Source organism: Pyxicephalus adspersus, chromosome 7 (assembly GCF_032062135.1).
Source record: "Pyxicephalus adspersus chromosome 7, UCB_Pads_2.0, whole genome shotgun sequence".
In the NCBI taxonomy this organism is placed as follows: domain Eukaryota; kingdom Metazoa; phylum Chordata; class Amphibia; order Anura; family Pyxicephalidae; genus Pyxicephalus; species Pyxicephalus adspersus.
This window is the reverse complement of record NC_092864.1, coordinates 53,023,023-53,050,366: the sequence shown is the minus strand read 5'-3', so window position 1 is coordinate 53,050,366 and position 27,344 is coordinate 53,023,023. Positions and strand designations below refer to the sequence as shown.

General features: G+C 36.1%; 1 protein-coding gene and 1 long non-coding RNA gene across 5 annotated transcripts in view; one reads left to right on the top strand and one right to left on the bottom strand.

Moving 5' to 3' along the window:
• Positions 1 to 1,116: 1,116 nt before the first annotated feature.
• LOC140335655 (uncharacterized) lies at positions 1,117 to 16,525 on the top strand. 3 transcript variants are annotated; one of them, XR_011921742.1, is made up of 4 exons: positions 1,117 to 1,228; positions 12,797 to 12,825; positions 13,484 to 13,695; positions 16,335 to 16,525. It is a non-coding gene; the product is annotated as an uncharacterized lncRNA (long non-coding RNA). The 3 variants fall into 3 exon arrangements; XR_011921743.1 differs by having other exon boundaries at positions 1,149 to 1,206; XR_011921741.1 differs by lacking the exon at positions 1,117 to 1,228 and adding an exon at positions 12,167 to 12,435.
• Positions 16,526 to 17,516: 991 nt separating this feature from the next.
• Positions 17,517 to 27,344, bottom strand: part of COL6A2 (collagen type VI alpha 2 chain) — a 30,031-nt gene continuing 20,203 nt past the window's right edge. The window contains exons 25-28 of one of the 2 annotated variants that reach the window (XM_072418459.1): positions 26,027 to 26,179; positions 24,058 to 24,510; positions 23,759 to 23,797; positions 17,517 to 19,360 (exon numbers count right to left, since the gene is read on the bottom strand). In XM_072418459.1, the coding sequence (XP_072274560.1) occupies positions 18,762 to 19,360; positions 23,759 to 23,797; positions 24,058 to 24,510; positions 26,027 to 26,179 (1,244 nt within the window). In that variant the 3' untranslated portion in view covers positions 17,517 to 18,761. Of the gene's footprint in view, positions 19,361 to 20,743; positions 21,285 to 23,758; positions 23,798 to 24,057; positions 24,511 to 26,026; positions 26,180 to 27,344 lie in introns of those variants that run through there. The other variant, XM_072418460.1, reaches the window with a different exon arrangement.

Genomic DNA, 27,344 nt, shown 5'->3' with positions numbered 1-27,344 from the left:
TGTATATTCACAAACCTTTGAGACAACGGAAAAAACATGGTGATAGGTATGTCAGCTGAAAATTAATTATATGCAAATAGAGTCTTAGCAACAGACTTTGTTTATAGACACAAGATTGTAAAATTAGTAAATCTTTTAGCATTAGTATATGATCTATGAACAATTACTGAAAGAATTCCCAATCTTGTTTTAAAGCGGAACTAAACACAAAACTGCCAAAAAAAAAATTAACTTTTAATCCTGCAGGGCAGTCCAATCCCTCTGCGGGTGTCTTGCATCTGGTCCCGTGTCGTCCTGGCTTCCATCCCAGAGCCGGCGCTCTGGGCGCCACCATCTTCTCTTCTGCCTGGTTCTTCTTCATCCAAATAGAAAAATTTGCTGATCTCACTCATGCGCAGTGAGATTGGCAATTTTTTTTTCATCCTACGGCCCCTGATCTTGCGCCTGGGTCGGGTGACGTAGGATAAAAAAAAATTGCTGATCTCACTGTGCATGCGTGAGATTGGCAAATTTTTCTATTTGCCCATCATCAGAAGGAGCACCCAAGAGCCTCCCAAGATATGTGATGTAGGTATCCCGGGAGGCTTTGCGCTACCATTCATTCTTGATTGCCTAGGCAATTGAGAATTAGGGGGTGATGCTGCACTCCTTTTTTTTTAAAAAAGGGTCTTGCACCTAAAAAAAAAAAAAAAATAACTGATATTTTTACCTTGCATAAAAGGGTTGTCTACCCTTTTATGCAAGGTAAAAGCATAAAGGTTAGCTTTATATTTTTTAAACTTTTCTGTTAAATAGACTTTAGAAGTTTAATTGAAAGTTTACTGTCTACGTAACAGGACAAGTATCAAATGTTATGAAACATTTAATAGATGTTTTTAGTGTGGGTGTATGTACAATTCTAATATCTACTGTTTATTCTGGAGAATGTTTCCCAACATTTGACAAATGAAGCATCAGCTTGTAATGTCACAATATCTTTTTATCTAGAATTTGTGTCACTCCTGTTACTTATAAAGACAATACATTGAAATAACTTTTCATCTCTTGTGACATAGACAGCTCAGTGCAATGAGTTTAAAATAGAATATTGGTATGTGTAATATGGATGGAAGTTGCCATGACCACAAAGATTTATTTCTTGCCCATCCCTGTTTAATTGTTTTCATGTCCAAAGGTTTCCAGCAATTGTCAGGGTGTTATCATGCAGTATGTATCATCTTTAAAGTTCGTGAGTACATGAATATTTCGTTTTTTTTTCAATCTAAAGCTTGATCAAAAGGACTGTTTTACCTCCTAACACTTAAAATTCCCCCTACACTTAAATGTAAACTTAACCTAATACTACCTACCACGCTGCTCATAAATTTAAAAGATGTGAAATTAGCATTTGCAGTTGCTGTGTTTGACATGTATTTCTTAACTATGAAACTACAATGAAAATAGAAACGTAACATTTTGATGTAGCTTGCATCTGAACTTTGTGTGAATGCATTTGCAATGTGTCTCACACATGTTGCCTTACACAAAGACAGCCCAAAGCACATGAACAGTCAAAAAAAATAAAAACCAAAAAAATCATTCTAGTTGACTTGCTACCTGTGTGAAAAATTTGAGGTTTGGGCCCTTCAAAGTCCATTTATCCCTAAATTATCTGAATTTAAAAGCACGTACATATCAGCTACAATGCACTTCTGGAAAAAAATCCAGTATTTCTTACAATACATATATGCTCTCTGCACAGTTATGTTACATTTGTACCGTTGGCCAGTGACTGAAATTTAGGAGTAATATGTGGGAGCATCCCATAAAATGATTAACAGAGACAATACTTAAAAAAAATAATAATTTTTTTTTTCAAAAATAAATGTAGCTGTATTGATAGGCACAATGAAGAAAAACAACATTGAAAGTAGAATTACAAAGTAGCATGTGGAAAGAGGTACAATATTTGAATATTATACATCAAACAGATAGAGAATCTTCTCCTCTTAAAAACTTTTATAACAAAGATACAGGTATATGAGCAAACTATTAAAGTTATTAATATTGTTTGCATAGTTACCAGAACATGAAAAGAAAAGCATTACAGAACAAAATAAAAAAAACATCTAAATAGAACTTGAGTGAAATTAGACTTTGTGTGGACAAAAGAATTTTGTATGAAAGGTAGTTGCATTTCAATAAGTCCTGGATATGGTAATGGTCATATCCAACCATTAGTAAGAAAAGGGTATTTGGGAGGGGGGGAATCAGGATCAGGGAAGGAAGGGCGCAGAAACAGGGAGCCTTTTATTGAGTGATGTCCTTACCAGCAGAAAATATGTTGATATGTATGTGTGTTATGGAAATGAGTCCAACATGCCCATGTGGAGTAGAATTGTGTCATACCATCTTTTGAGGAACGAATCAATTCTTCCATCTCCGCTATCCTACTTATCTTTGTCAGCCAATCCTTAATGGAAGGAGTATGTGGGGACTTCCATCTCAATGGAAATCACGTTTAGAAAATGGAAGAGCAGCGTTTTTTCATACTTGTTACGTGTTAGGTTGGGAGACATTATGATGCAGAAGGATCTGTGCAGGGGTAAGCTGTTGTGTTTCACCTCTGATGACTGGGATAAGGTCCTGTACTTCCTTCCAAAATTTAAATTATTGATAAAACCCTCCTATTATAAAAAACATCTCCTAGGTTTTAGGTGCTATGGGCACAACCTCCTTTTTTTCTGTAAAGATGTCCGCACAAATGTTCTAGTAGTTTTGTAGGACAGCAGAAGCTGAGGTATGTGCAGTCATTGTTACCGCATCAATGCAAATTTTAAGTATCAATAAACCTTATCCTATTTTCTTGTTTTTTTGAATATATGAAATAACTGCTTTATTGTTCCAGATACTCCTGTGCTTTTTCATTGTATACCTATATATATTTTTACCTATATACTAGCACCTACATACATACATTTATATACAATGTGCTGTTATGGCTACCCAATGTGTTTCAATATAACATCATATCTTACAATTCACTGTATCTGTGTCCTCAAAGTCCCATTATTCACCTCTTTACACTGGCTGTGATTAAGTTCCATTCTGATGATAAGCAATGCAAACAACGAGAAGCATTCATCATTAGGCACACACTTTTTATATGACCTCATTGCACCCTTGTCCTTTTGATTTCCTGCATAAGTTACTGGTTAACAAAGACTCTTTATGCTTCTTCTTGCAGCGTCAGATAGGACCAAGCGCCACATGTTTGGTATTAAGACAAGGTTCAAAATATATTCATAGTTCTTTCCTAATACACAAGGTTTTGACCTTTAACGCCTAAACCTCATCTATGTTTGGATATGCTTAAGAAATAAATGGAAATGGAATATAAAATTGCACAGGAAGTAATTGATACATTTTATATCAATATTGCAATCATGTTACTGATTTCTGGTGTATATCATAAACTTATGCTGATTGACATTTTTTGATAGAAAAAATATTTTTTTTTTCTTACTTTTAAACAGTGTTGGTTTAGATACACAGACAAGAAAAAGGATAAATGTTTATGAGATGTATTTCCAGTTCACCTGAGAATGTCTTCAGTATCCCTTTAAATCTTATCCCAATATAATGACCAATATAAGGACCAATTTAATGTGTAGGGTGGAGCAACACTCTTTCACTTTACTGGCAAGTGTGATCAGAACAGCCTTAGGCTGGAAACATCTAGCAATAAAAACACCGACATTATATCTGGACATACCAATGATTGCTTATTTTGCTATTAAAGATAAAACCTCGCCTCAAAAAGAACCTCACTGTTCGAAATTTAGAAAATACAATTAAACATTTTACCACTCCATAAAACTAGGAAAGCTGAAAAAAGTCTGAGGTCACATAGCATATATATATATATATATATATATATATATATAAAGTTGCAGTACTATAAAAGAAAAGAAGCATAAATACAAATTTGTACAAATGTTAATTCTTTTAAGTGAATCTTGTGTGTTCCAAGCCGATTCATATTATTTGATTTCTTCAGGGCTGCCATTAGGATGAGACAAGTGGTATTTCTGTATTGGGCCCTGATTGAAAAGAGCATTATTTTTGCAGTGCTGAAACTTTTGGACATAGGGAAGAGGGGCGCAGGAAGTTTGGCTAGTATGGGGCACATACATTTCTAATGGTGACCCTAGATTCCTTTATCTATGTGGTATACACAGTGTGTGTATCAGTCCATAACATACTGCTTAGGATTTTAGAATCCCCACCCAGGTTATAGTCACCTTATAAAACCTCCATTGTAGCTCAATGCCTTCACTTCAATTAACATTGTTTTCCAAAGTTTTGTCTGGTCTAAGATATCACAACCGGACTGCTTGCCCTAGGTGCTAATTTGAGTTTATTCAAATGGAACCCCAATGAGACACAAGCTTTGGCAGGGATGTAACAGGTAGTTATGTTTTAGGGTGGGATGGGGGAAGCAAAGTAAGAAAAGGGGTAATAAGGTTACTGGATGGGGTGTAAGTAAAGAGGTGTGTGTGTGTAGAATAGGAGAATGCAAATGACAGAAAAAGGAGGGGGTCTAATTTTTATGAGGGTGGGAAGCCTCTATAGTAGGGGGTGGAGATGCTCTGCAATGATATGGGATAAAAGAAGAAAGACAAAGTAATGGGAGGAATGGTGGAAGAAGAAGATTGGGGGACCTGATGACTGAAAGTAGTTTTGGTTAGGGGAGAGGGGGGAGGGGATTGACAGGATGGGACAGGTAAGATGGCGGTAATCATGTAAAGGCTTCCCATGCATCCACGGCTCTCATCTCCATTACAGAACAGTAAGGTTTGGGAGTGATGGCTTAAAAGAAAAAAAGTGCACTACATCAGGTGAAAACACACATACCTGTAGGAGTACCAAGGATATACAAAATAAGGCAGCATGGCAATATTCTGTGTGGAAAAAAATGGGCCAAAGAATGGTGATATAGATAGCCTAGGGAGGCAGCTGTAATGTTCAGGAAATCGGGGTTGTTGTGGGGGGTTCTGTTGGTGCAGCCAGGTGGAGGGGGGCTGAAATGGTAATGGTCTCAATGAGTTATAGCAGGGAGTTCTGGTGGTGGTTCAGCTAGGCTAGGTAAGACGCTGAGATGTTTAGAAAATTAGATAGATATGGTAGGTAGTTCTGGTGGTGAAGCCAGGCTGTTAGGGAGGTCAAAATGTACAGGGAATGAGGGGGCTATGGAAAGGAACTTTGCTGGTGCTGTCAAGCTGTTTAAGAGTGTGTTTAGGGAACCAGACTGCTGGGGTAGGGAGTTTTGGTTGTACAACCAGGCTGGGCAGAAGGCTAAGATTTATCAGGGGGCTGTGGTAAGGTGTTCTGGTGGTGCAGCCAGACTAAGGAGGGGGCAAAGATGTACATGGATTCAGGGTGCCACAGGAGGGAGTCCTGGTGGTGCAACCAGGCTGGGCAAGAGGATGAGATGTTCAGAAAATGACGGGTCTCCAGTGTGTGGCAATAGTGGTGCAGCCAGGCTATGGAGGAGGTTGAGATGTTCAGGGAATCGGGGGCTGTGGTAGGAAGTTCTGGTGGTGCAGCCAGCATGGGATGGAAGCTAGATGTTTGAGCAGTGGACAAGAGAAAAGGTGCTGGGGGCTTATAGGAGTACAATAAGCCCAAAAAGCAGGCTTATCTCTGTGGAGAATGTGGGATGGAGATCTGCTGTGTGAGTACTGTCAATCCTGTATATTCTAAGTATGCATGGTAGGTTAATATATGAAAGAGCTGCTATCAGTAATTGTATATAAATTCAAATAAAGTGGTAATGTCCTATTTAAAATGTTGGCTCCACTGTGGTTGTTTGATAGACTATTCAAAATTATTTAATTATTTTGATTTTTTTTAATTTAAATCTGTAGATCTGCTTTACCAGATGCAGTGCCCATTTCATGCTTTTACATTTTGACAGTAACTCCACAAAACCCAATATTTCTGTTTTAAGTAGCAGCACTAACAGAAATGTACCAATCTCCTATTGACATCTGGTGGTTAAAACAATTCCAGCTGTATTAATTGCAACAACAGCAGTTTGGTATACTTTTTTATTTTTATCAACAGTTGCATTTTCATGGCAATCTTATTTTTCTTAGTCCAAGCAGTCCTGAAAATGTAACTGTGCAAATAAAACCAGTATCACACACAGTACTCTGCTGTTGGGACATCTAGTGGTAAAATAGTAAAATGTAAGGGAATATTAGAGTATAATCCTACCTAGTATATAATGTTTAGTTTTGATTAGGTGGTGTTCCTCACTTGGGGGATTTTTCTTGATTCCTTGTCCTGTGACACCTGCACCTGACAACTGTACAAGAGATGGTAATCATCAGTCATACATTCTAACCTTTCCACCACTTCAATAAAATGTGTTTTTTTTCTTTGTGTCCCAGTTGAAGAGCTTCTCCTACTGATAAAAGGTTCTGCACCTTAACACAGTTTGTTTTTTTTATGACAGCCCACGCACAATAAAAAAAAATATATTTAACATATTATAAAGTTTGACTACAGTATACTTTCATAAAACACATCCGGGAAATGCTGCATTTGTTTTGGAGACTTTGCTATAACAAGACCATATATAATGTAAACGGTATATTTACACTGGCTTAGAATATTATTTTGTGGTTTTAGATACAATTATGTTTGAAATGACTATATGGTTTTGTAGATGATGCAGATATCACAGCAAAAACAAATATTTTCATAAATTGTTGATAAGAATTGTTGGACGTTGTACATTCAAAATATAATGCAATATAATAAAATTACAATGCTCCACAATACAATGCAAAGAGTTCAGAAGATAATGCTTGTCTTTTTACAATACCATGCATTATCAGCACAGGTGCATCCTGCTCTGCAGTGACAATGATTCACTATACAGAAGTAGTTTGCTCACCTCAGCCTTTAATTTAATACTTTAATAAACATTTTGCTGCTGAGCATAAAGATTTAAAGATTTAAAGGCCCAAACTTTGTTATTTGTAGAAAAACTGTGATTTAAAAAAATCTCTGCAGTAAATCTATATTATAAATATTATTTTATTGTAATAATTTATGTATATAAATGTCAACTGCCTTTATATGATATACATTCTTTTAATATAAAAAATGTGCATTCTTATAAAATAATTAGAATTAAATTCAGTATACTTAAAAATATATATCCATATATCTGTGAATCTGGGTGATCCAGAAAACCTGGAATAGAAATTTGCTAGTCGCTAGAAAATGTTTTGAATCATGGACCTGATCCATTCCAGGTTTACTGGATCACCGGGCTTCATTGATGAAAGTGTATCCTCTCCAGCCTTGGAGAGGTTTAATAACTCAGATCCCTAGTCTCCAATCCACCATGTAGTCAAAGTCAATCAATGGGTTTCAATAGTTATGGCAATGTTTTTCAATTCTCAGCAGCTACCAACAATAGTATATAGAAGAGTGATATAGTCCCCTATAGGCCCCTGATGTGGAATTTTAACCTGGGCCCCTTCTTTCTTTAAAACTCTGCACCCCATATACTCATGGCACATCTCTTCAGTCCACTTCCTTCCCCTTTTATATAACCCCAAAATAAAAAGTTACAGGTGAAAACATGTTTACAATAATATGACGGAATGTTCAAGGGAATACCTGATTCCGTTTTACAAAAGGATCCATTTTACAAAAGGAACATGCTGGTAGATGAACTCGCTGTGCTGCTTCGGTTTTTATGATTCAGCCACAGCTTGGAACAAATTTGGGACAACCTGGGCTCAAGAGAAGTGGTTAATGATGCTGGCCACTGGACTGATGACATCTCGTATCACTGTGCTGCTTCTTCTTTTATAGTCCAGTCACAGCCTAGGCCATGTCTAGGACAACCTGGGCTCGAAGATAAAGGGCTAATGATGGCCAACGGACTGATGACATTTTATGGTGTAAAACAAATGCTGCAAAAGAGAACTCAAGGCAAACAATAATTATTGCAAACATTGCAGTTTTTTTATAGTAATATTAAATTGTTTATTATCTTTTCGAGTTCTGCTTGAATGAATGAAAATACAGTTATTTACCCAGGGGGTTTCCATGTTGTATTTATATATGACCAGCACAGTTTGAAAGCTATACAATTTTTCAGTTAAATGCTACATTTCCCAATCTGCAGGTGCATCCCCAATACTTTTCACATGACTTGGGTAGCTTTTCCTCATAACACAGCAAACATGACCACAAACTCTTACATGTTTCGTTTGACTTTTTAAAGTGCCTTCTCATATGACTGGTGGCTTGGCATTGTTGATCTGGTCCTTGGCAAAGAGAGAATTCACTGTACGGGTATAGGTAATGCACAGTAATAACAATCGAGGTGCTGGTCATATTGCTGCTGGGCATTAAATGGGTGCCAAACATGTTACTGAAAGTCTGTTATTTACATATAAAAGATTACTATTTGAAATATTTTTTTTATTGTTTATGTCCCTTGTCCCCAACCTACATGTAGAAAATTGAAATCTGATTATGGAACTTGGCACAGTGACATTGCTCTGTGTACTGTGGTTGTGTCAGTGGTTTCTTTATTCATACTGAAGTAACATTTCACTCTTCATGGTTTATAATTCATCAACATGTGCCTTACCTTAAGGAAACCTAAAAATACCACTTTAATAAAATATTTTTCTTAAACTGGCAAAACATGCCAAAAAATCCTAAAGTCGGGATGGTTCCAATTGAAAACAGAAGCCTTTCTCTATGATTTTAACATGTGGGAATCCCTAAAACAACTTTTCCCCACTTAATAATGTTTTCTTTTTTTAAGGTCATATAAGGCTTTTATTTGGAATGCTGTTTTACACTATGACATTTGCAGTTCCTATTTCTCCTAAACCTCTCACATGTTTGTTTGCAAATTAACCTCAGGTAATTATCTTGATTATCTGTCAAGGTAATTATGGGAATAGAAACCAGATTGATTGGTTTCCAATTGTCAGTGTGAGACCTGAGGTTGTTCTTGAGATTGCAGTTTCAGATGTAGGGACAGGCACAGGTGCTCAGACTGTGGTTCTACCCAAAGCCTAACATCAGAAAACAGAAAACATCAAAGGACAGAAAGTGAGAGATTTTCTTCACAAAGAGAATATGACCAACACAAAACATTTGCCAAAAATTCTGACTCTTAGCCATCTGAAAAAAAAAAGAAAGTTGGTTAACCTAAGGTAGCCAATAACCCCCTAGCTTTTGGCATTTGTGTCTATCTTTGGTAAATTACCAAGTAATCAGTATAAAGGAAAGGGGATCACAAATTGCAAGGTGTCCAGTGTGGGGAAGGTGGAAAGGGAATTCAACTTGTGTGTTGTCAGTTTTTGTAGGGTGGATGGGAAGTTACAGACAACAGGTTGTCAGGTACAGGTTAGTATGGAAGAGGATTTACAGACTGCAGGGTTTTCAGTATGGGATATCAGGATGGATTTGTCAGGTTGTTGGATAGTCCCTAGCCCATTGCACCTGGCCTTGGTTCAGCAAATTGATGAGATCTAGCTAGCACACCATAGTGCCAGTGTGGTCTGAGGAAGGCCTCCTCAATGACCCTTAAAATTTAAATTGTGACAAATACATTTTCTGCTGCTGAATATCATGTGTTGGTGAGTTCTCCTTAAATGCTGAACTGGTAAAAATTGATGGATTCCTTGATGTTCAGGTCTATGGCTGTGGGGTGCACAGTAGAGTTTGTAAAACATTGAAGCACCTCTGGTCATTTTGTAAAATGGTAGACCGAATGGTGAGATCACAAATTCAAGAAATAGAGGATCAGGGCAGATGTATAGTGACAGACCACCTTGCAAAGTCACTAGAAGGTGGCAATTTACAGGCTCCTCACAAACATGTATACAGCAAATTGCAAGGGGAGAAAAGTAGACATATGGTAAGATTATAGCGACTATTTAGCCACAGCTGTCATTGTCTTTGGCTTAATGGTACTTAGGGAAATTATCTTGCTAGTCACAATTTAAAGATCCCTGCTCACAGCCCAAAAATAAACAGTATGAAACAAAGGGTTTGAACCAGAGAGAGGTTTACTAATCTTTACTAACCTAATCTTTACACCCTTTTCAGCTTTGGCTTGTAATAAGAACGCTGCTATATGTCAAGTTTCTAGTAGCTTTAAAGCCACCCGATCACATCTGTGTGCCTGGGAAGGTCCCCACCAGTTTCAATAGAATTCAGAGGTGATATGAGGGTCTTATAGACCTCTGATATCTTCCTAAAGAGGACCTTTCACTTGCACTAAGCATAGGGAGATATCCAATCCCCTGTCAAAGCAATCAATTAAAGTAAAAAAATATATAAAATAAAAATTAAAAAGCATGCTTAAACATTTTTAAAGCCTTTAACCTACATATGCACTGATACAAAAACAAATGTATGTGTCAGGTGGACACATAAACAAAAATGATAATGGCATTTATGTGTGTGTGGCAGATCAATATAATTTTTAGAAAAAATTAAGCAGTAAGTAAGCAGTAAGCAGTAAAGACTTTTAAAATATCAATTAAAGTGGAACTAAAGTGAAAATAAAAAAAAAAAACATATTTACCTTTACTTGCGCAGATCCGTCAATCCCCCTGAGCTGTCTTCCATACGGTCCTGCGTTGTCCTGGTTTGCTTCATCCTGGCGCCGCTATTGTTCATCTGTCTTTATCCTTCTTCTGCCTACGTCACCCAATCTTGCACTGTGCAGGCACCAGATTGGTGACGTATGCTGTCAATCTCACTGTGTATGCGTGTGATCAGCATCTTTCTTTTTTTAATGACAGAAAAGTCCCTTCTGCTCATGCCTCATGTGGGCATGCACAGAAGGAGCGGCCCAAGCCTCCTCGGATTCATGACATGCGTAATCTAGAGTGCTCTGCACTACCATTCAGTCTTTACACTCAGAAGGCAGAGGGGGCTTTGTTTTTTTTTTTTTTAAAAAGGTTATTTAATGAAAAAATAAAACAAAACACATTTAATACTTCTAATTAAAGTAAAAATCGTGGCGATATCTCTGCTTTAAGTACAGTCTTGTACATATTTTTAAACCGTTGTTTGTTGTTGGTGTTGGGCCAATGCACATTTGATAATGTAGTTTAAATACACAAAGAAATGAGATTTTTATGGCGTATAAAACTAATTTTTTTCTTTTTATTCAGTTATCGATAAAAATATACAATAAAGTACCATTCACAATTGACACAAATGCCACATGATCTATTCAGACATTTTCATAATTGTAACATTGATGGTGTGAAAACCTCAGTATCCAGCAATATTCCATATTAAATTGTCACTTGATGCATTTCAGACAGAGCCCTTCTTCAGGAGTGAACGTGAAACAGTACATAGAATGCATGTGATATTACATCATAACATAATATAATTTACCAGAAATGGTTATTATATTTTGTTTGTGTGCACTAAAATTTTTTGTGTATGTTTTTATGGAAAATTTGGGTTTGATAAACAGTTGCATTATATAGTGTAACATTTAAAATTGCAATTGATTATAATTTATTCTATGGGTATTACTTTAGGGTTTTAAAAATGTTTAATTGGACAGTCTGGTTAAATAGTGAGTGGATGCAAACCCCACCTGCTAGCTAGGTACTTACCTCTCCATTATGGGGTTGGCCTGCTACAATGTTCAAACCTTCGGGCATTATATATTGCCTGGCAAAGGACACGCCTAGGCAGTCACTCCTTTTAGACTGCAATGAGGCAATACTCTTCAACTAGGAGTATAGGAGTATAGCACCATTCAGTATATCAGAGTAGGTTCGGCCAGAACTAAAGAATATTGGGGGTCCCAGGATGTTATGGAGAAGAACATGTATGTTCAATCAAAAAATTATACCTGGGTAATAAAATATACCCATTTTAAAAAAAAAAATAAAGTACTTAAAATCAGACATTTTATAAGGGCTACAGTTTTAAATCCTTGAACTGTGCATTTGCTAAGAACTCAAGAACATTTGGCAGCTACAACATACACAATTATGACCTAAGTTCAAAGTTTATTGGCTTGTGAGTGTGTTGAAATATTATGTGTACATAAGGAACAGGCTCACATACCCAGCAATTATATAAAGAATGTTCAAAATAATCTGTAGCCTTTCTCCCAGCAGTGTTAGTGTAAAATTATGTGGAGCGTTTCTTTGTTTGTCCGTACACTATACATTGATGCTTTCCTTTGGGTTGGGGAGTGTCAAGGAGTGGGTTGTTGACAAAACAGCTAGTCATCACTAGGATAATATATGTTTCTCTAAGCTGTATCGCTACACTTTCCTTCAACCTGAGACCACTTGTAGATCTGACTTCCATCTAAAAAGTCAGCTAATTTTATTCTGTAACTATACTCCTAGAACCGACAAGGTATGTACTGCACATTATAATATTAATAGGTTAAATCTATCTATCTATCTATCTATCTATCTATCTATCTATCTATCTATCTATCCTTCTATCTATTGAGTGATTAATACTCATGGTATGTAATGATTACATATTCAGGATACATAGAACTATATACTATGTATATAAAATAAGTGCCTGCTAAAAAAGAGAAAAAACGTTTAAACTACTTTTAGCTAAAAAAAAAGCTGTCTTTAGTGAAAACATTAATGGAAATATAACATAGATGTGACAATACCCATACAATTTATTAGCACTTAACACATTTTTATGTTTAATTAGTATGTACATAGCTAATTACCTGATATTTTTTCTTTTACAGACTCATCAAAATGGGAAATTCAAACCAAGGTTACCACTGAAAATATTTTGTTATTGCTTAATATTTTTTTAATTGTGTATATAGTCTTATATATTTTACTTTTGGTCGCATTTTAAACAAATGGAACGATTAATATTGGTGTTTACCATAGACAAGATTATTGGGGAAATGATTGAGGGTTGAGATTCTATGGGGGTTTCTTTTGTACCAGGCTAGGAAGATTCCAACAATAACAAAACATTGTCAGTTTTTCTAATGCTTTCCCACGGTAATAAAAATATATTTTTTTATTTTGGAAGGGTTCTGTTGAGGAGGCTTTTTTATGACAAGAAGAAAATGTAAATATCCACATTGTGGTCATATGTAGCATAAAAGCCTGAAATAAGTTCTAGCCCCTTCCCATGCTTTAGGTTTGAAAATATATTATTGTCCTTTTATGGTCCCATGAGAGAACGGATTTTTTTAAATATCATAACCATGACCCTGTTTGCTGGCATCATAAAGAGTCTTTACTTATGCCATGAAAATAAAATAATCTTAAAAGTTATCTAAGGGTTCTATCATTTATTATTCATATATGCGTTATTTTAACCCTTTTTTTGTGAGTTTGCTGTTTATAACAATCTAAATATTATTTGGACTGCCATATTTTTTTCATTATGGTTGATGGAAAACCTTTATTTTCAGGACCACATCATCCTCACCACCCACACCATCATCACCACCACCACCACCATAATCCCCATCCTCACATAGGCCATCCTCCACATCATCAGTTTGGACCACATCTACACATTGGCCATCATGGACACCATGGACCACCTGGCCATCATGGACCTCACGGACCTCATGGCCATCACGGACATCATGGGAAACACTAACAAAGTAACTCTAGAACGGTGAGACGATAGTTGTTAATTGATAGCTGCTAATTAAACTGTAACTGTTTTTTGTAGACTTGTAATTCTGGTTAGCCAATCATACGATTTACACGCTGCACAGCTAGATAGGTTGTAAGTATTTTCTGGTTCAGTAATTCAGCTTCTTGGTTTAACATTGTGGGCTCTTATGTCACTCCTCTACCTCCAGTCTAATTTGGACAATGAAACTATTTAATCAGCATATTGAACAGAAAGCTGACTTAATAAGCTATACCTGTAATCCAGAAAGAAGCATAGTTATCATTTTGATATGTATATCACAAGATACTTATGTTTGCCATACCATACCATACCATGCCATACCATGTCCCTTTCTTGGCTTATAAATTGCAATGTTTGCCATAATTATTACTATCCGAGCACTATCATTGGAATAGGAAACTATAATCCTCTACATTCTTTTAGCTAGAGGAATCTTACACACTCTCAGCAAAAAATGAAACTCTTGTTGCAGGGTATGATGTTGTCTTATTTCCAGATCTGTCCTTTTCTAAATGCGTACAGTTTGCCATATTGCAAAGAATTCACACCTGAAATGCTTAGAATTTTTGGACAATTATAGCTGGGTATATCCTAAAATGACAGAGGTTTTTTTTATCACGTTAATGGTGATTACATGTGTTACATTCTAATCTAAAACAATGTTTTCTATGACATTGTGCTCTTCTAACTTCTTACATTAGTAAGTGCCTGCAGAATAGACACATAAACCCGCAAGATTTCCCCACTTTTTAGGATACCAGTTTAGCCAAAAGAGATTAAAATATTTCTGAATTCTTTTTTGTATCTGCCCTTTTTTACCCACATACAAATGACTGATAGTGGATAATATCTAATCAGTTCAAATCATCCTTAGTGATCACTTCTTGCACAGATGCCTTTACAGTGTATATGTCCGTGTCACACTGATTGTGTTTGCTTTTGTATCCATAGGACCACAATGTTCCTGGGGATGAATCATAGCTTGTGTATACACCAGAATATTGTCATGTGGTCTCTGTAAAAAAAACATTAGTCTTCTCATGCTATCCTCTGCAAACAATAAACCAGTAAAAAAACCTATAAAACCTAAACCTGTATAAACCCTATAGCCCTGATTTATAAAAGTTCTCCAAGGCTGGAGAGAATACACTTTCATCCGTGAAGCTGGGTGATCCAGCAAACCTGGGATGGATCTGGTCCAGGATTGAAAACATTTGCTAACAAATAGCTAATGACTTTTAGGAAATCCATTCAAGGTTTGCTGGAATACCAAGCTTCACTGATGAAAGTGTATTCTCTCCCACCTTCACCTTGGAGAACTTTAGTAAATCAGGGTCTATGAGTTTATATGATGTATATCCTTGGTGATTTTATTAGTGTACATCCAAAATTTCCTAATAATAGGAACATGTAACATTTGAAATCCCTACAAGATGTCAGTAAAATTAAATGGAAAAAATCCCTCCTCTATTTTCCACACATTGGGAACTACTAATACAAATTCATACAGAATACTCTCCTTACTGCATACCCAATGGTACATTATGTCACCAAAACAATCTTTCTTCTCCTCAAATGAACCCACCTGTTAAATAGGACCAAGTGATTACCACCTTAATCGAAAGTGTCTAAGTCCCCTGAAGAAGTCTAAGTCCCCTGAAAAACCCGCTGGGCAAAGCGATGACGGTATCATATGTGACCAGTAAAAAGTTAGAACCTCTATTCTATTCTATTGAATAATATTTATTGGGTGGAACTATTGAATAATATTTTTTGGGTGACAACCATTTTTTATATGAACACTAATATCAATTTATGTACTATTGCTACTATCTCTGTTTGAAGTAAACATGCTTTATACTGTATGCCTCTCTATGTCTCTTCTCTTTGCTGAATTGTAAACATTCAAAACTATGTTTTTTATTTCCTAAATTTTATTAACACAAAAAATAACCAAAGCCTATTGTATATGTTACATGTAGCTTTTATTATAATTTATACTTTTACATTTAAGAGGGTGAATATATATATATATATATATAAATATGAGACAGAAAGAGAGAGAGAGACAAATACAGCTAACGTTCCCTTTACAAGCCTAACTGTTATGGTCTGACAGTGTCATCAAGTTGAAATTAAACTCTGGGCATTTTTTAATTATGCAACAACAGCTCTGCCTAACAATTACTTTCTTATTACTTATTATATGAAGTTATAATGAAGTTATATGAACTAAGAAGAAAGCTAGTTTATAATTTGACAGAACACTTATCATGAATCAAAAAACCTGAACGAGAAGCCTTGTTACTTCTCTCTTTTTTGGGACACTATTACTATTTAGTTTCATTAGTGGTGAAAGAATGGCAGTTTCTTACTTGGGTATTTTGCTAAATCCCACATGACTCATAATTGCAGAAATAAATGCAAATAAAACAGAAAGTAGTGATTTATAGCACTCACATTGGCCTGTGAAATTTGAATTAAACATACCTTTTTATTAAGTTTTAAATGTACCTATAAATGCTGGCAATATGGCTCATTATTTTAGATTTTGTCATTGAACCACAAAAAATAAAGCATATATTCTTAATATATTATCTTTTTCATCTTTGTAGATGTACAGAAGTGACAACCAAGTTCAGCACCATAGTGACCATCACATGAAACATTTATCCTTTCTCTTTAAATAGAATTATCCATTTTAAATCAACAAAAATATGTAAATTTGTATATCTCGCAAATATATTTTGATTGTGTGACTTTTATTACTTGTGTGACTTGAAATAAAGGCATTCCAAACCTGTAATATCTATACATTAATTAATATAATGTGTCTTAAGTATAATGAGGTATTTTGATTTTTTTTTACTTGGTGAGATTGAAATGATAGCCTCAAAAAGTTATGCAATAATAAAAAAACTGTCTGAAGTAAAACACCTAAAAGTGCCTACATAAATGGGTATGTAACTTGTAGAGCTTCTTAAAGCCCAGAAACATTGTTTGTTATATTAAAGTGTATATAAAAGCATTTTTATTGAGTTTTCAAACAAGTAAATGCTTTTTTCTTTGTACCCAATTTTGAGATTTACCCCTCTAGTCATCATAGTGACTATTGTGGTCAATTCCAAATTGAATTTATTTACATTTTTTGTTGCTTCTCCTGGACAGGACACTAAGAAACATTAGGTCACATTTATCCCTTCCCTACTTTCTAAAAAAAGGATTTTGTTTTTAATTACACCCTCAAGTCTCAATCAGCTCCTATTACTGAAAAGACAGGTTCACCCTCTCCTGCCTCCTTTACAGTTCAACTGGTCAGGTCATGCATAATAGAGATGGAATAGACGGGAAGTATAAAGGGATGTGCCTTAGCTGTGAGCGAGAGGAGCTAGGTTTTTTGTTAATATGTTTTGGTGTGCTTGTCATTTCACTCTTCTATTCTTTTTAATATTTACAATGCTTAGGCAGACTCTCTACAGCACAACGGGAACATATTCATTCTGCCTTTCATAGTAGCCCAGTGAGCAAAGTTCATCCACACCTTTTTATAACCGGAAATATTAAATCAATATAAAACATACCAATTAGGACATGAGGAGCCTAAAATACGGGTGAATTTTTAAACTAAAGGAAAAATGAACATGGAAAATAAAATAATATAATTTTTAAACAATAGACTAGACACATTTGTTTTAATTGTAGCAAGTTCTGTATGAAGGAAAAATTGTTTTTTTTTGTTATTCACTTTAGAAAGCATGCTTTTATTGTAGGTAAAGAAAAAGAAAAAAGACACAAAATGACAGGAGAACATTTTATTGTCGGTACAGTTGCAGGAAAAATAACGAAAAGTTTATTAAGTCCTGGGTTTCTGTATCATGTGACAACAAACTGTTGAGTGGGCATCATCCTTTCATGCCATTGTACCAAAATACCCTCCTGTGTACCCCCCTTTCCCACCCCTGCCACAGGTTTAAAATTCAGGTCGCCATGTCATGTGACCTGCAGTTAGCACCACATGTGTGTGTCAAGCAACAATGACACTATATCTGAATGTGTCACCGTGAGCTGCATCGATGTTCAGCAGCCTGTCTATGTCACACAGAAAAATGTTTCTCATAGTCGCAATATTAACAAAATAATTCCAATTTTAGAAACATGAGTTATAGTCATTAACCAGTAAGTGCAGACCTATATGAATTTTCTGACTTACATTTTTTTCAGCATATATTTCTGAGTGTTTCGACAGTTGTTTGTTAAAACATAATTTTCAAAGAAACACATTGCTGATTGTTGTTGTAGTGTTTTTCCACATTTACAAGTATCTGCATGATTATCTCCAATATGGGAATAATTTAAAAACATGGCACAAAGGGCAAAGATGTGCAAATACAAAAATAACGATCAATCAAAAAGAAGCCTAGTCACTACCCAATATGTTCACATTCAGAATCGTGAATCATGCAGCTCTGTAGCTGATCTTTTTGAACTTTCCTCAATAAACCAAGCCAACTCATATTAAGTGAAAACCTCACCCCTTTCCCCATGGCCCTCCTCCTGCACTCTACCAATACAAGAACCTTCTGTGAAATTTTAGATTTAGAAGTATTCCAAACTGCTTAAATCCAGTAGGTACATGATTAGTGTAACTTGACATCTTATCTGTTGAACCATGTTTGTAAAATAGGCCCCTGAGTTTATATGGATTATTCTCACTAATATTTACTCTTGATTTACTAAGTCATTAGAAAATGTTCTCTTAATTACAATGCTAGAAAATGACTTGTGGATAAAGCAATCCGTACAGTAGCACAGTAATTAAAAGAGATTTGTTTAAACATCTTCCCGCTAGACATTCTATGTTCATTACAAAATGCTCTGCATACAAATCTCCCACTTTCTTTCACACTGCAGTAACCTATGTGGAATCCTATGTATAATGTTTAGTTCAGACATATAAAAGGATTCAACACAGATCACTAATAAGAAAAGTAGAAATATTTGTAGAGCATTGAGTAATAGGAATACCCAATGTGTTTTCACAATTAGCACACCCAACGTACAAATCTGTCCAAAAAGGCGCTTTCAGTAAGCTTGGCATAATCCTTCCCTTTAAAGATGGCTGCATTCTCTCCTAAACTTAGCTGCTTTAGAACCTGCATGTCTAGGTCTGTTCCCACAGAAACCAGTGTAGTGACCACATTATTCTTCTTCATTGCTGAAACAGCCTCCTTCAGGCCCTCCTCACCAGTAACCCCATCTGTGATAAGGACGAAAGAGGTCTCGGCAAACCGTCTTGCTCCTCTGTTCCTGTCTTGAAGGATGTTGTTGATGGCATAAATGATGGCATTTCCGATGTTCGAGGAAGAGTCAAAGTATGTGAGACGTGAAAGGCCTTGGGAAATCTCAGTCAGGTTGTAGGTAAGGGGGAATGCCACAGCCTGCTCATCTTTTCCACCATACTGCAGGAGGGCCACACGGGCGTTGGATGTCTCGTCATCCTTCCTGGACAGTGACAGTTGTCTGGAGACCTCTTCTACAAAAGATGCTGCTTGTTTGAAGTTTTGTGCTCCAATCCTCTCAGAGCTATCCAGAAGAAAGACGAGATCCACTGGGCGCTGTGTGCACTGAGCAACGGCAAGCTCTGTGAAAGAAAGGTGTATATTTCCTCTGTATACAGGTCATATAGACACTATATATACTACATAGATCTACAGTCTAAGGTATCTTCACATATTTCCATTTCTTCTTCCTTCTCTCGTCTGTTGGGATCATGTTAAATCCATAAAGATAACAGACAAAGTCATATACATCATTGACCTCGATTTAGTAACATAAATTGCCTGTGTGGAAACTTGAATGATTCTGAAGGTATGAAGAAAAGTTTCTTTTGATTCTACAGGCATATTTACTTGTGATCTGTTCACATGCTTAAGTTACCACATGTAGATCAATGATCATTATCCAAATCTTTTAAAGTTTGATCATGTTCAAAACAGAGAGGAGATACATTCTAACTCACTAAATGGTAGACTAATTTTAAGCACCTTATAGCATCATATCCCTTAGCACCTGGTACCAAGTACATGATTACCATGCCACATTCAAAACAACAGAAATATAGCAATTTAGCAGAGAGTACTTGTAATGCAAAGGCAGGCTGCTGGTAGAATTTCCATGCATGCTAAGATCTATATGAAAACATTGGTAATTAGGCAGAATGGCGTTAATACTAAAGGAGGTTAACCAGTTAAAACTATTCTTTAGGTATGTTGGAAAGACAAGGAAAAATTCTATTATCCTTAACCCAAGAAAGCTTTTTTACAGGCCTCCACAGTCAAGCAAATTTAGTAAATTAAATCTAGCCTTAGATTCCTTTTACATCTACCATTAGGCAAGTTGTCCATGATGGGGACCTCAACATTTAGAAACGTGATATAATTTGGTCCCCTTGTTTATCCACTTGTGGATATTTGTATCTACATTTAGCAAGAATAAGGGGAAGTGAGATTGAAAGGAGTCAAACAACGTACAATAGTTCAAGAAACAGAACCATCCCTTTTTTTCTTATATAATGGTCTGTACAAAAACAACTGAAAAGAGAAACAATTTATTTATACTTAAAAACAAGAAGCATCTGCATGAAAGGGCATCCAGATAGCTACTTCATGAACTCAGGAAGACAAACTGACTGGGGAATGGAAGCAAATATTTTTAGATTTTGACTCTTTACCATATTTATATAAATGACAATTTTATCTGGTGAACCCCTTTGGACTGCTAAGTGAAAGCTGTTATATAAGCTCAGTTATAGAAAATTAGATAGCGGCATAGAAGGAGTTGAAGAATATTCATGTTAAGAATAATAATGTTAACAGGGGACTTTTAAAGGAAAATAAAATGATCCCAGAAAATCTACTTGTTACTGTTATTAATATTTATTAAAAACAAGAAAATAATTTCAGGTGAGTTTAGAAGGGGGGCTTGGTAGAAACAAATATTTAAATAATTTTTCAAATATGCAAACAAATATATAATCTTTATATTTTTTACATTTACAAAACATTTACAATGCAAACTCTTCAATATAGATTTATTAATAATGCACCCCTCCAGAATCCTGTCTGGGGACAACTATATATCTCTACTTTGAGTATAAAGCTACACCTGACTACGCTATACAACTTAAAAATACAAACCGAATACATACACCTGTTAAACCTGTAACAGGAATATTCCACCTTAATTCTAATTAGGAATGACCATTTTGATTTAACAGAGTCCAATGAGAGCTTCTGTGTCTCCTACAATGTCTGTGTGAACCATTTTAAAAGTGTCAATAAACAGCCCAGTCCACTTCTGCCTCTCCTCTCCATTGGAGAACTTGGCTCTATCAGCCGTATAAACCATCATAGCAACGAGCTGGGAGTACGTTGGGGGCTCGGAGCTCGCCTTCTGGGACTCAAGGAATTCAGCAACCTGAGGGATGGTTTTAGGAAAGGCGATCTCCACACCCTCTTCATTAAGGTCGTAATTAACGATAGTTTCGGGGTTATGTCCCTTCCCACCTGCAAGTGAGTGTCAGAAGGACAGGTTCAGGGCTCCCTTTCCTCTAAGACAATTGTTACTAGACCAATAACATTCAGAAATATTTTTTTAAATTTTTGTTTAGCTTTATAACCTCCTTAGTACTTTATCTTCAGTTTCTATTTTAGCTTGTGCCCCTTTTTTGACCACACAAAACTTCCAGATCACACAGGGGTCAGAAACAGAGGCAAGACAGATAGATCATGCAGTGTGATTGTAGCAACAGAAGCGGTGTAAGCGAAAAGTACAGTAAACGTATACGTTGATCTTCAAGAAATGTAAAGCAAACACCGCTCTGACCGTCCATGCGCACTGCCTCTAGTAAGCTGGTGCATAGCCGACCCACAGCACCAGTAAAGTATATGTAGAAGCTGGCACTCACCAATCTCCTTCAAGATAACCTTTATTAAAGCTCCAAAGAAAGAATTCACTTATATGTTTTAGCCTGTTGGGCCTTAGTCATAGCAATGGCTAATGTTTGACTAGGCTGAAATTTATATGTTGGTTCTGCTCTCTTTGTCACCATATTGGCTTTCGAAAAAAGTAAATTCTGAAGAAGAAAGCTGTTTCTACATTGCATATGATATTCAAGTACACAGTTATGGATCCTCAAATTATTGCTGTGATTACAATTCTATACACATTCTGAGAGACTATTGTCAATGTTATTTCCAGGTACTCTAAGGCCCTTATCACACAAGCAACTTTGTTGTTAATGAATGTTTCTTTTCTGCAAACAATGTTGCCGGTTAAAATTCAGTATTCTCTCTGCTTTCCTAAGGATTCTGCCACTAAAACTGTATCTGACTGTATCTAAAGTTTGACATGGGCCTTATAATAGAAAAATTAGATTTTTTTAAATTCACTTCCTTATAAATTTTATTTAATTTTTTACCAAATCTTTTGCAATATTCAGAGGTCCTTTGAATTAAAAATTAACATATCCAACTGTACTGAAAGCAGACACACAGACCAATAATTCTACTTGCATATGGACCGGTTAATGGTGCAAGTCATCGGTTTGCTATAAAAATAAATGAGCAAGTATAACCAATAAGGTTATTGTGAGTAGGTACTAAAGGATTTAAAGCTCCCCAATCAAATCAGCTTATAGTACAGTACAGCCTTATTAATCTAGAAGGTAATTACATTACATCTAATTCCATCACATATCTTAAAAATAAGGTGATCATTTTTCATTTTAGAAGTGCAAATATTCACTTAGTGAGGAACTTTTTAGTTGCAGCCAGACAGGAAGCCTTCAAAAACTTTCTTACCTCTTAAGCTGCGTACACACGTGCAATTTTTGTCGTTGGAAAGGATCTTTCACGATCCTTTCCAACGACAAAGGACTACACGATGCATGAACGGTGTTGTACATACAGCACCATTCTGCTCTATGGAGAGGGGAGGGGGAGAGCGACAGAGCGGCACCCTGCTGCGCGCTCTCCCCCTTCCCTTTCATTAGGATCGGTCTTCGTTCATCGTCCGTGGATCCGCCAGGACGGTCGTTCGGACGATGGACGACGCCGACTGTACACACGGCAGATTTTTGGCCGATATCTGGCCGATGGCGATTATCGGGCGATAAAAATCGTGTGTACGCAGCTTTAGTCAACATTTTTGTAGGGCTACAAATTTTTTATCTCCAGGCAAAGGTAATATTGCTGATTTAGAACACAGCACTTGATATAATTACTTATGTATTTGTAATTGGAGCAAACCTCCAGCTTGTTACTACTGTAAAGGGGGGGGGTTAGTACTAGAAGGCTGTGACTGCAAATGGTTGATGCTATTTTCAAATCCTTGTTTCAGGGTCACAGGATGTACTATGGAGAATCTAAACCACAATGCATGCACCCGGATGATTGCAAAGCAGTGGGAAGTTGTCTTTTTTTTTTACAGATTTGCTTTAAATGACGTGGTCTGCTGACAAGTACAGTTGTAATTGTTTTATAAGAATGTTTATCCTAAATAACACCCTGTCTATACAGTATCACCTGTAATCTTGTAAAACAATCTAAAAATATGCATAGATATGAGGTTTACCTTACCCTTAACTGTATGTGTGTTTCTTATATAGTGATACACAGAATGTAGTGAATTAGAATACAGAAAAAATACTTATTACCTTTAGGGCAGTGATTTTCAACCACTGTGCCGCGGCACACTAGTGTGCCATGAGAGATCTTCAGGTGTACCGTGGGAAATTATCTAATTACCATTGTCGAGTGTCTGTGCTGTAGTGACTGGCAGAGTAATGTAATACTCTTCCATGTCAGTGGGTGGCAGTAGGTAACAGTTTTCTTGTTTATTCTTAGAGACAAAAGAATTAGCTACAGAGTGTCATTTTGTAACATTTTTGATTTGTGGTGTGCCGCAGGATTTTTTCAATGTAAAAAAATGTGCCGTGGCTCAAAAAAAGTTGAAAAACACTGCTTTAGGGTATATTTACCTGATTGACATGGCAGGTCTGGACACACAATCTGGGGGTCTGTAAAGGTTAAAATATTAAGAAGTTAAATAGTATCTATTAATCAATAATGAACAATTAATACCTCTATGAATATTTTTATTACTAAAACATGGTTACAATATGCCATTCTATAAAAATGCAAATAGCTATGTACAGATTTGCTGGTCTGTAGGATAGTTTTACTTTGAATATAAGACTTCCTTTATATATAGTGCTATATACCTAATAACAGATACTATTGTTTGTAGGAACAAGTTATTCATGGATATTGCTTATACCTGGGCACAATCGCTCCTCCATGTTGTCTATGAACTCATCAGCAACAAGTTCAGAGAAAAGTTTCATCTTCTGGATTTGCTGTTGGTTGTTGCAAGCGATAGAACTCAGGGTCTCAGCATCATCTTCTTTGTGAAACATGTCTCCAATGCCAATAGCATTGACAGTGACATCCCCACCACACAATGAATTCAGACCATCATCGGGGTCTCTTGGATCATGGCGACCATCAGTGATCACTACAGCAAAAACTTTGGCCTTGTCACGTCTTGTCTCCCTGATTAATGTATTATAGGCAAACTGAAGGGCAGATGGGGTCCATGTTCCTCCAGCAATCCATTCCAGTCGCCTCACTGCCTCTTTGAAGCTGGATAGAGAATCAATGCGGGGATCATTCAACTGAATAGCCTCAAATGTGCCCTCATGACTGTACTGGACAACTCCAACTCGAGCACCTATAGAGAAATTTGCAAATATATTAGCAAATAAGCTCCTGATCAACATATATACCATAAATATATATACCATGGGCAGCACAGTGGCTTGAAGGTTAGCACTGTGGCCTTTGCAGCGCTAGGTTACAGGTTCAAATCTCAGCCAGGGTACTTTCTGCATGGAGTTTGCAGGTTCTACATTTGCAAAGGTTTCCTCCCACTTTCCAAAAGCATGCAGTTAGGTTAATTGGCTTCCCCCAAATAGACCCTAGACTGTAATAATGACATACGACTATGGTAGTGACATTAGATTTTCAGCCCCTTTGAGGAATAGCTAGTGACATGACTATGGACTGTATAATATGTCAGTGCTATAAAAATACTGGATAATATTAATATAATTTGTCCTTCCAAACACAGAACGTATTCTGTTTCATAAACAAGAGCTTTTAAGGAAGGACTTCAGCTTGCAGTAACTTTGTGTTTAACTGATTTATGAATGGCATACATGGCATCTTGCAAGTCAAAGTGAATACAAAAGCAACTTTATTGTCAGAAGCAATGTGTAATAACTCAAATGCAATCAAGTTATATCCATGTACACAAGGATTTATCAGAGGTCAGTTACACAGTAATAGATACCTCCATGGTTGAATTCCACTTTAGGTTTTCACCCAGCAGCCACAAGTGAATAATGAAGTAAATAAACACATATGACAGCCGTATGCATGGCTTTCATAAAAGGCTGTCAAAGCCCAGGATCTCAAGACGGCAGAGGCTTAATTGCAGCTTTCTGTTCACCCTAAGACAACTGCTTTGATCATTTTACCCTTAGGATAGCTCTGATCAGTCATCTTCTGGCCTTCTTAGATGCACCTCTGTGCTATGATTATTATTATGTCATTCAGATTTAGACTAGCCAATGCCAACATACAATTCTTCCTGGGTTTTAATTTGTTCTTACAGAAAAGGCATCAAAGAGAATAAAAACAAACATATCCTGAGTCCTTGAAAAACAAATGAACCAACAAAAGGTAATTATAGATCAAGTTAGCTTTTAAAGCATATACTGTGTGCTTGAACGCTCAGGACAATTTAAAAAAATCTATAGTTTAACATCTGCAAGCTATTATATAATCCTCCTAATTACTTCCAGGTTTCTAGAACAAAGATGTGTCATCTGGAGTTTCCTGTTCAATTAGGATAGGGAAGGCCTAATGCTGAACACAATACAGCTGGGCTGTTCTGGGAGAGATTTAAATTCCACCACCACCCCCTGACCCTGATATTTAACCCACAGGGCATTGGTGCTGCATAAAAGAACAGATTAAATTGTGGTGAACAACAAAAAGGAACTATTGCAGCCAAAGCTGTATTTTTTAATATTGGGATTGGCGGGCCATTTTAAAAAAAAAAAATATTTAAAAATTTAACGCTGAAGGTTTTTAAAAAAAAATAAATTATTAAATTAATACATTTTCAAATATACTATTTGAGCAAGTGACGATCTTAGACTAATGTATTTAAAGTAAAGTACCTATATCAGAATTTGGATCTTTGGCAAAGGATCCCAGTCTGCTCACAACATTGATGACAAAGTTCTTCTCAAGAGTAAAGTTGGTGTAGCCAATACTTTCAGAGCTGTCAATAATGAAAACAATGTCCAGAGCACCACAGCGCTTTTCACAGTCTAAAAAAGGGACAAGAATAATACAGTTTATATAATGGCTAATAAAACATTAAATGTACTTATATTTAGACAAATATTTTGGATATAGTGGGTAAGCATTGGAAGCTTTGTCATCTGTTTTATGTTGATACTGGATACTGGATTTTCCATTATTAATCTCTTCTAATTGAGGTCCATCTTAAGCAGCCTACTAGTTGAAGTGAGGTTGCTTCAAAAAAATGGATGTTCTTACCTGGGGGACCCAAATTTACAATTTTCAGATAAAAATTCATCCAGACCCAAATTCACCCTTTTCAGACTGGTTGGATGGTTAAAGCCCATCTTAATGTAAACTAATTAAAGCTTGTCTCTACTCAAGACACGTTTTAATTAGTTCTCATTGTGATAGCTTTACCCATCCAATGAATTTTGAGGGACATGACAGTGCCCCTTTATCAAGGTTTGGATAATCCAGACATTTCCTGGAAGGATTAATTAGTCTGACTCTCATTAGGGGCTAACTAATTCAAGAAGAATATTTGCCACTGGGACACCGTTCCCATATACTCTCAATATAAACTATTTGAAGCTTATTTGGACTCATATTGGTTATTATTGGTTTACAGGACATTTTAGAACTTTTACTTAAGGATTTTTTGGTGTTTCTTTACTTGCTGGGGAGATATTTTCTCATTGGTGTAATACTGTTAAAAAGCAAAGGAAATTTCCAAAAAGTTGATGACACTACTTTTTACCTTTATTATCAGAATAGGTGTCCCCATTGGATGATCCACCCTCTCCTGTTTTGACAAGTGGCATTCCTTCGAATTTCTTTTCCCTTTTTGTCCAGGTCACCAACCCCAAACTGAATCTCCCCAGTGAGGATAAGGAAAACCCACTATATTCAAAACTTCAAATGATGAATATTTTAAAGCTTACGTTTACATTACTAAACTTTACATTTGATAAAGATTTTACATTGAATTTGTCACCTGGTTTGACTAAAATATTGATTGATTTTTGTTTAAGAATCTTCAGGCCCTGTTAATATGTGCTCATTACCACAATGCATAAGAATGAACCTGCTCTTTGCTCTATTCTTAGATATAGTTATATAGTCAATTAGATTGAAAAAAGACATAAATCCATCAAATTCAACCACTGGGGAAATAAACATATCCCAAAC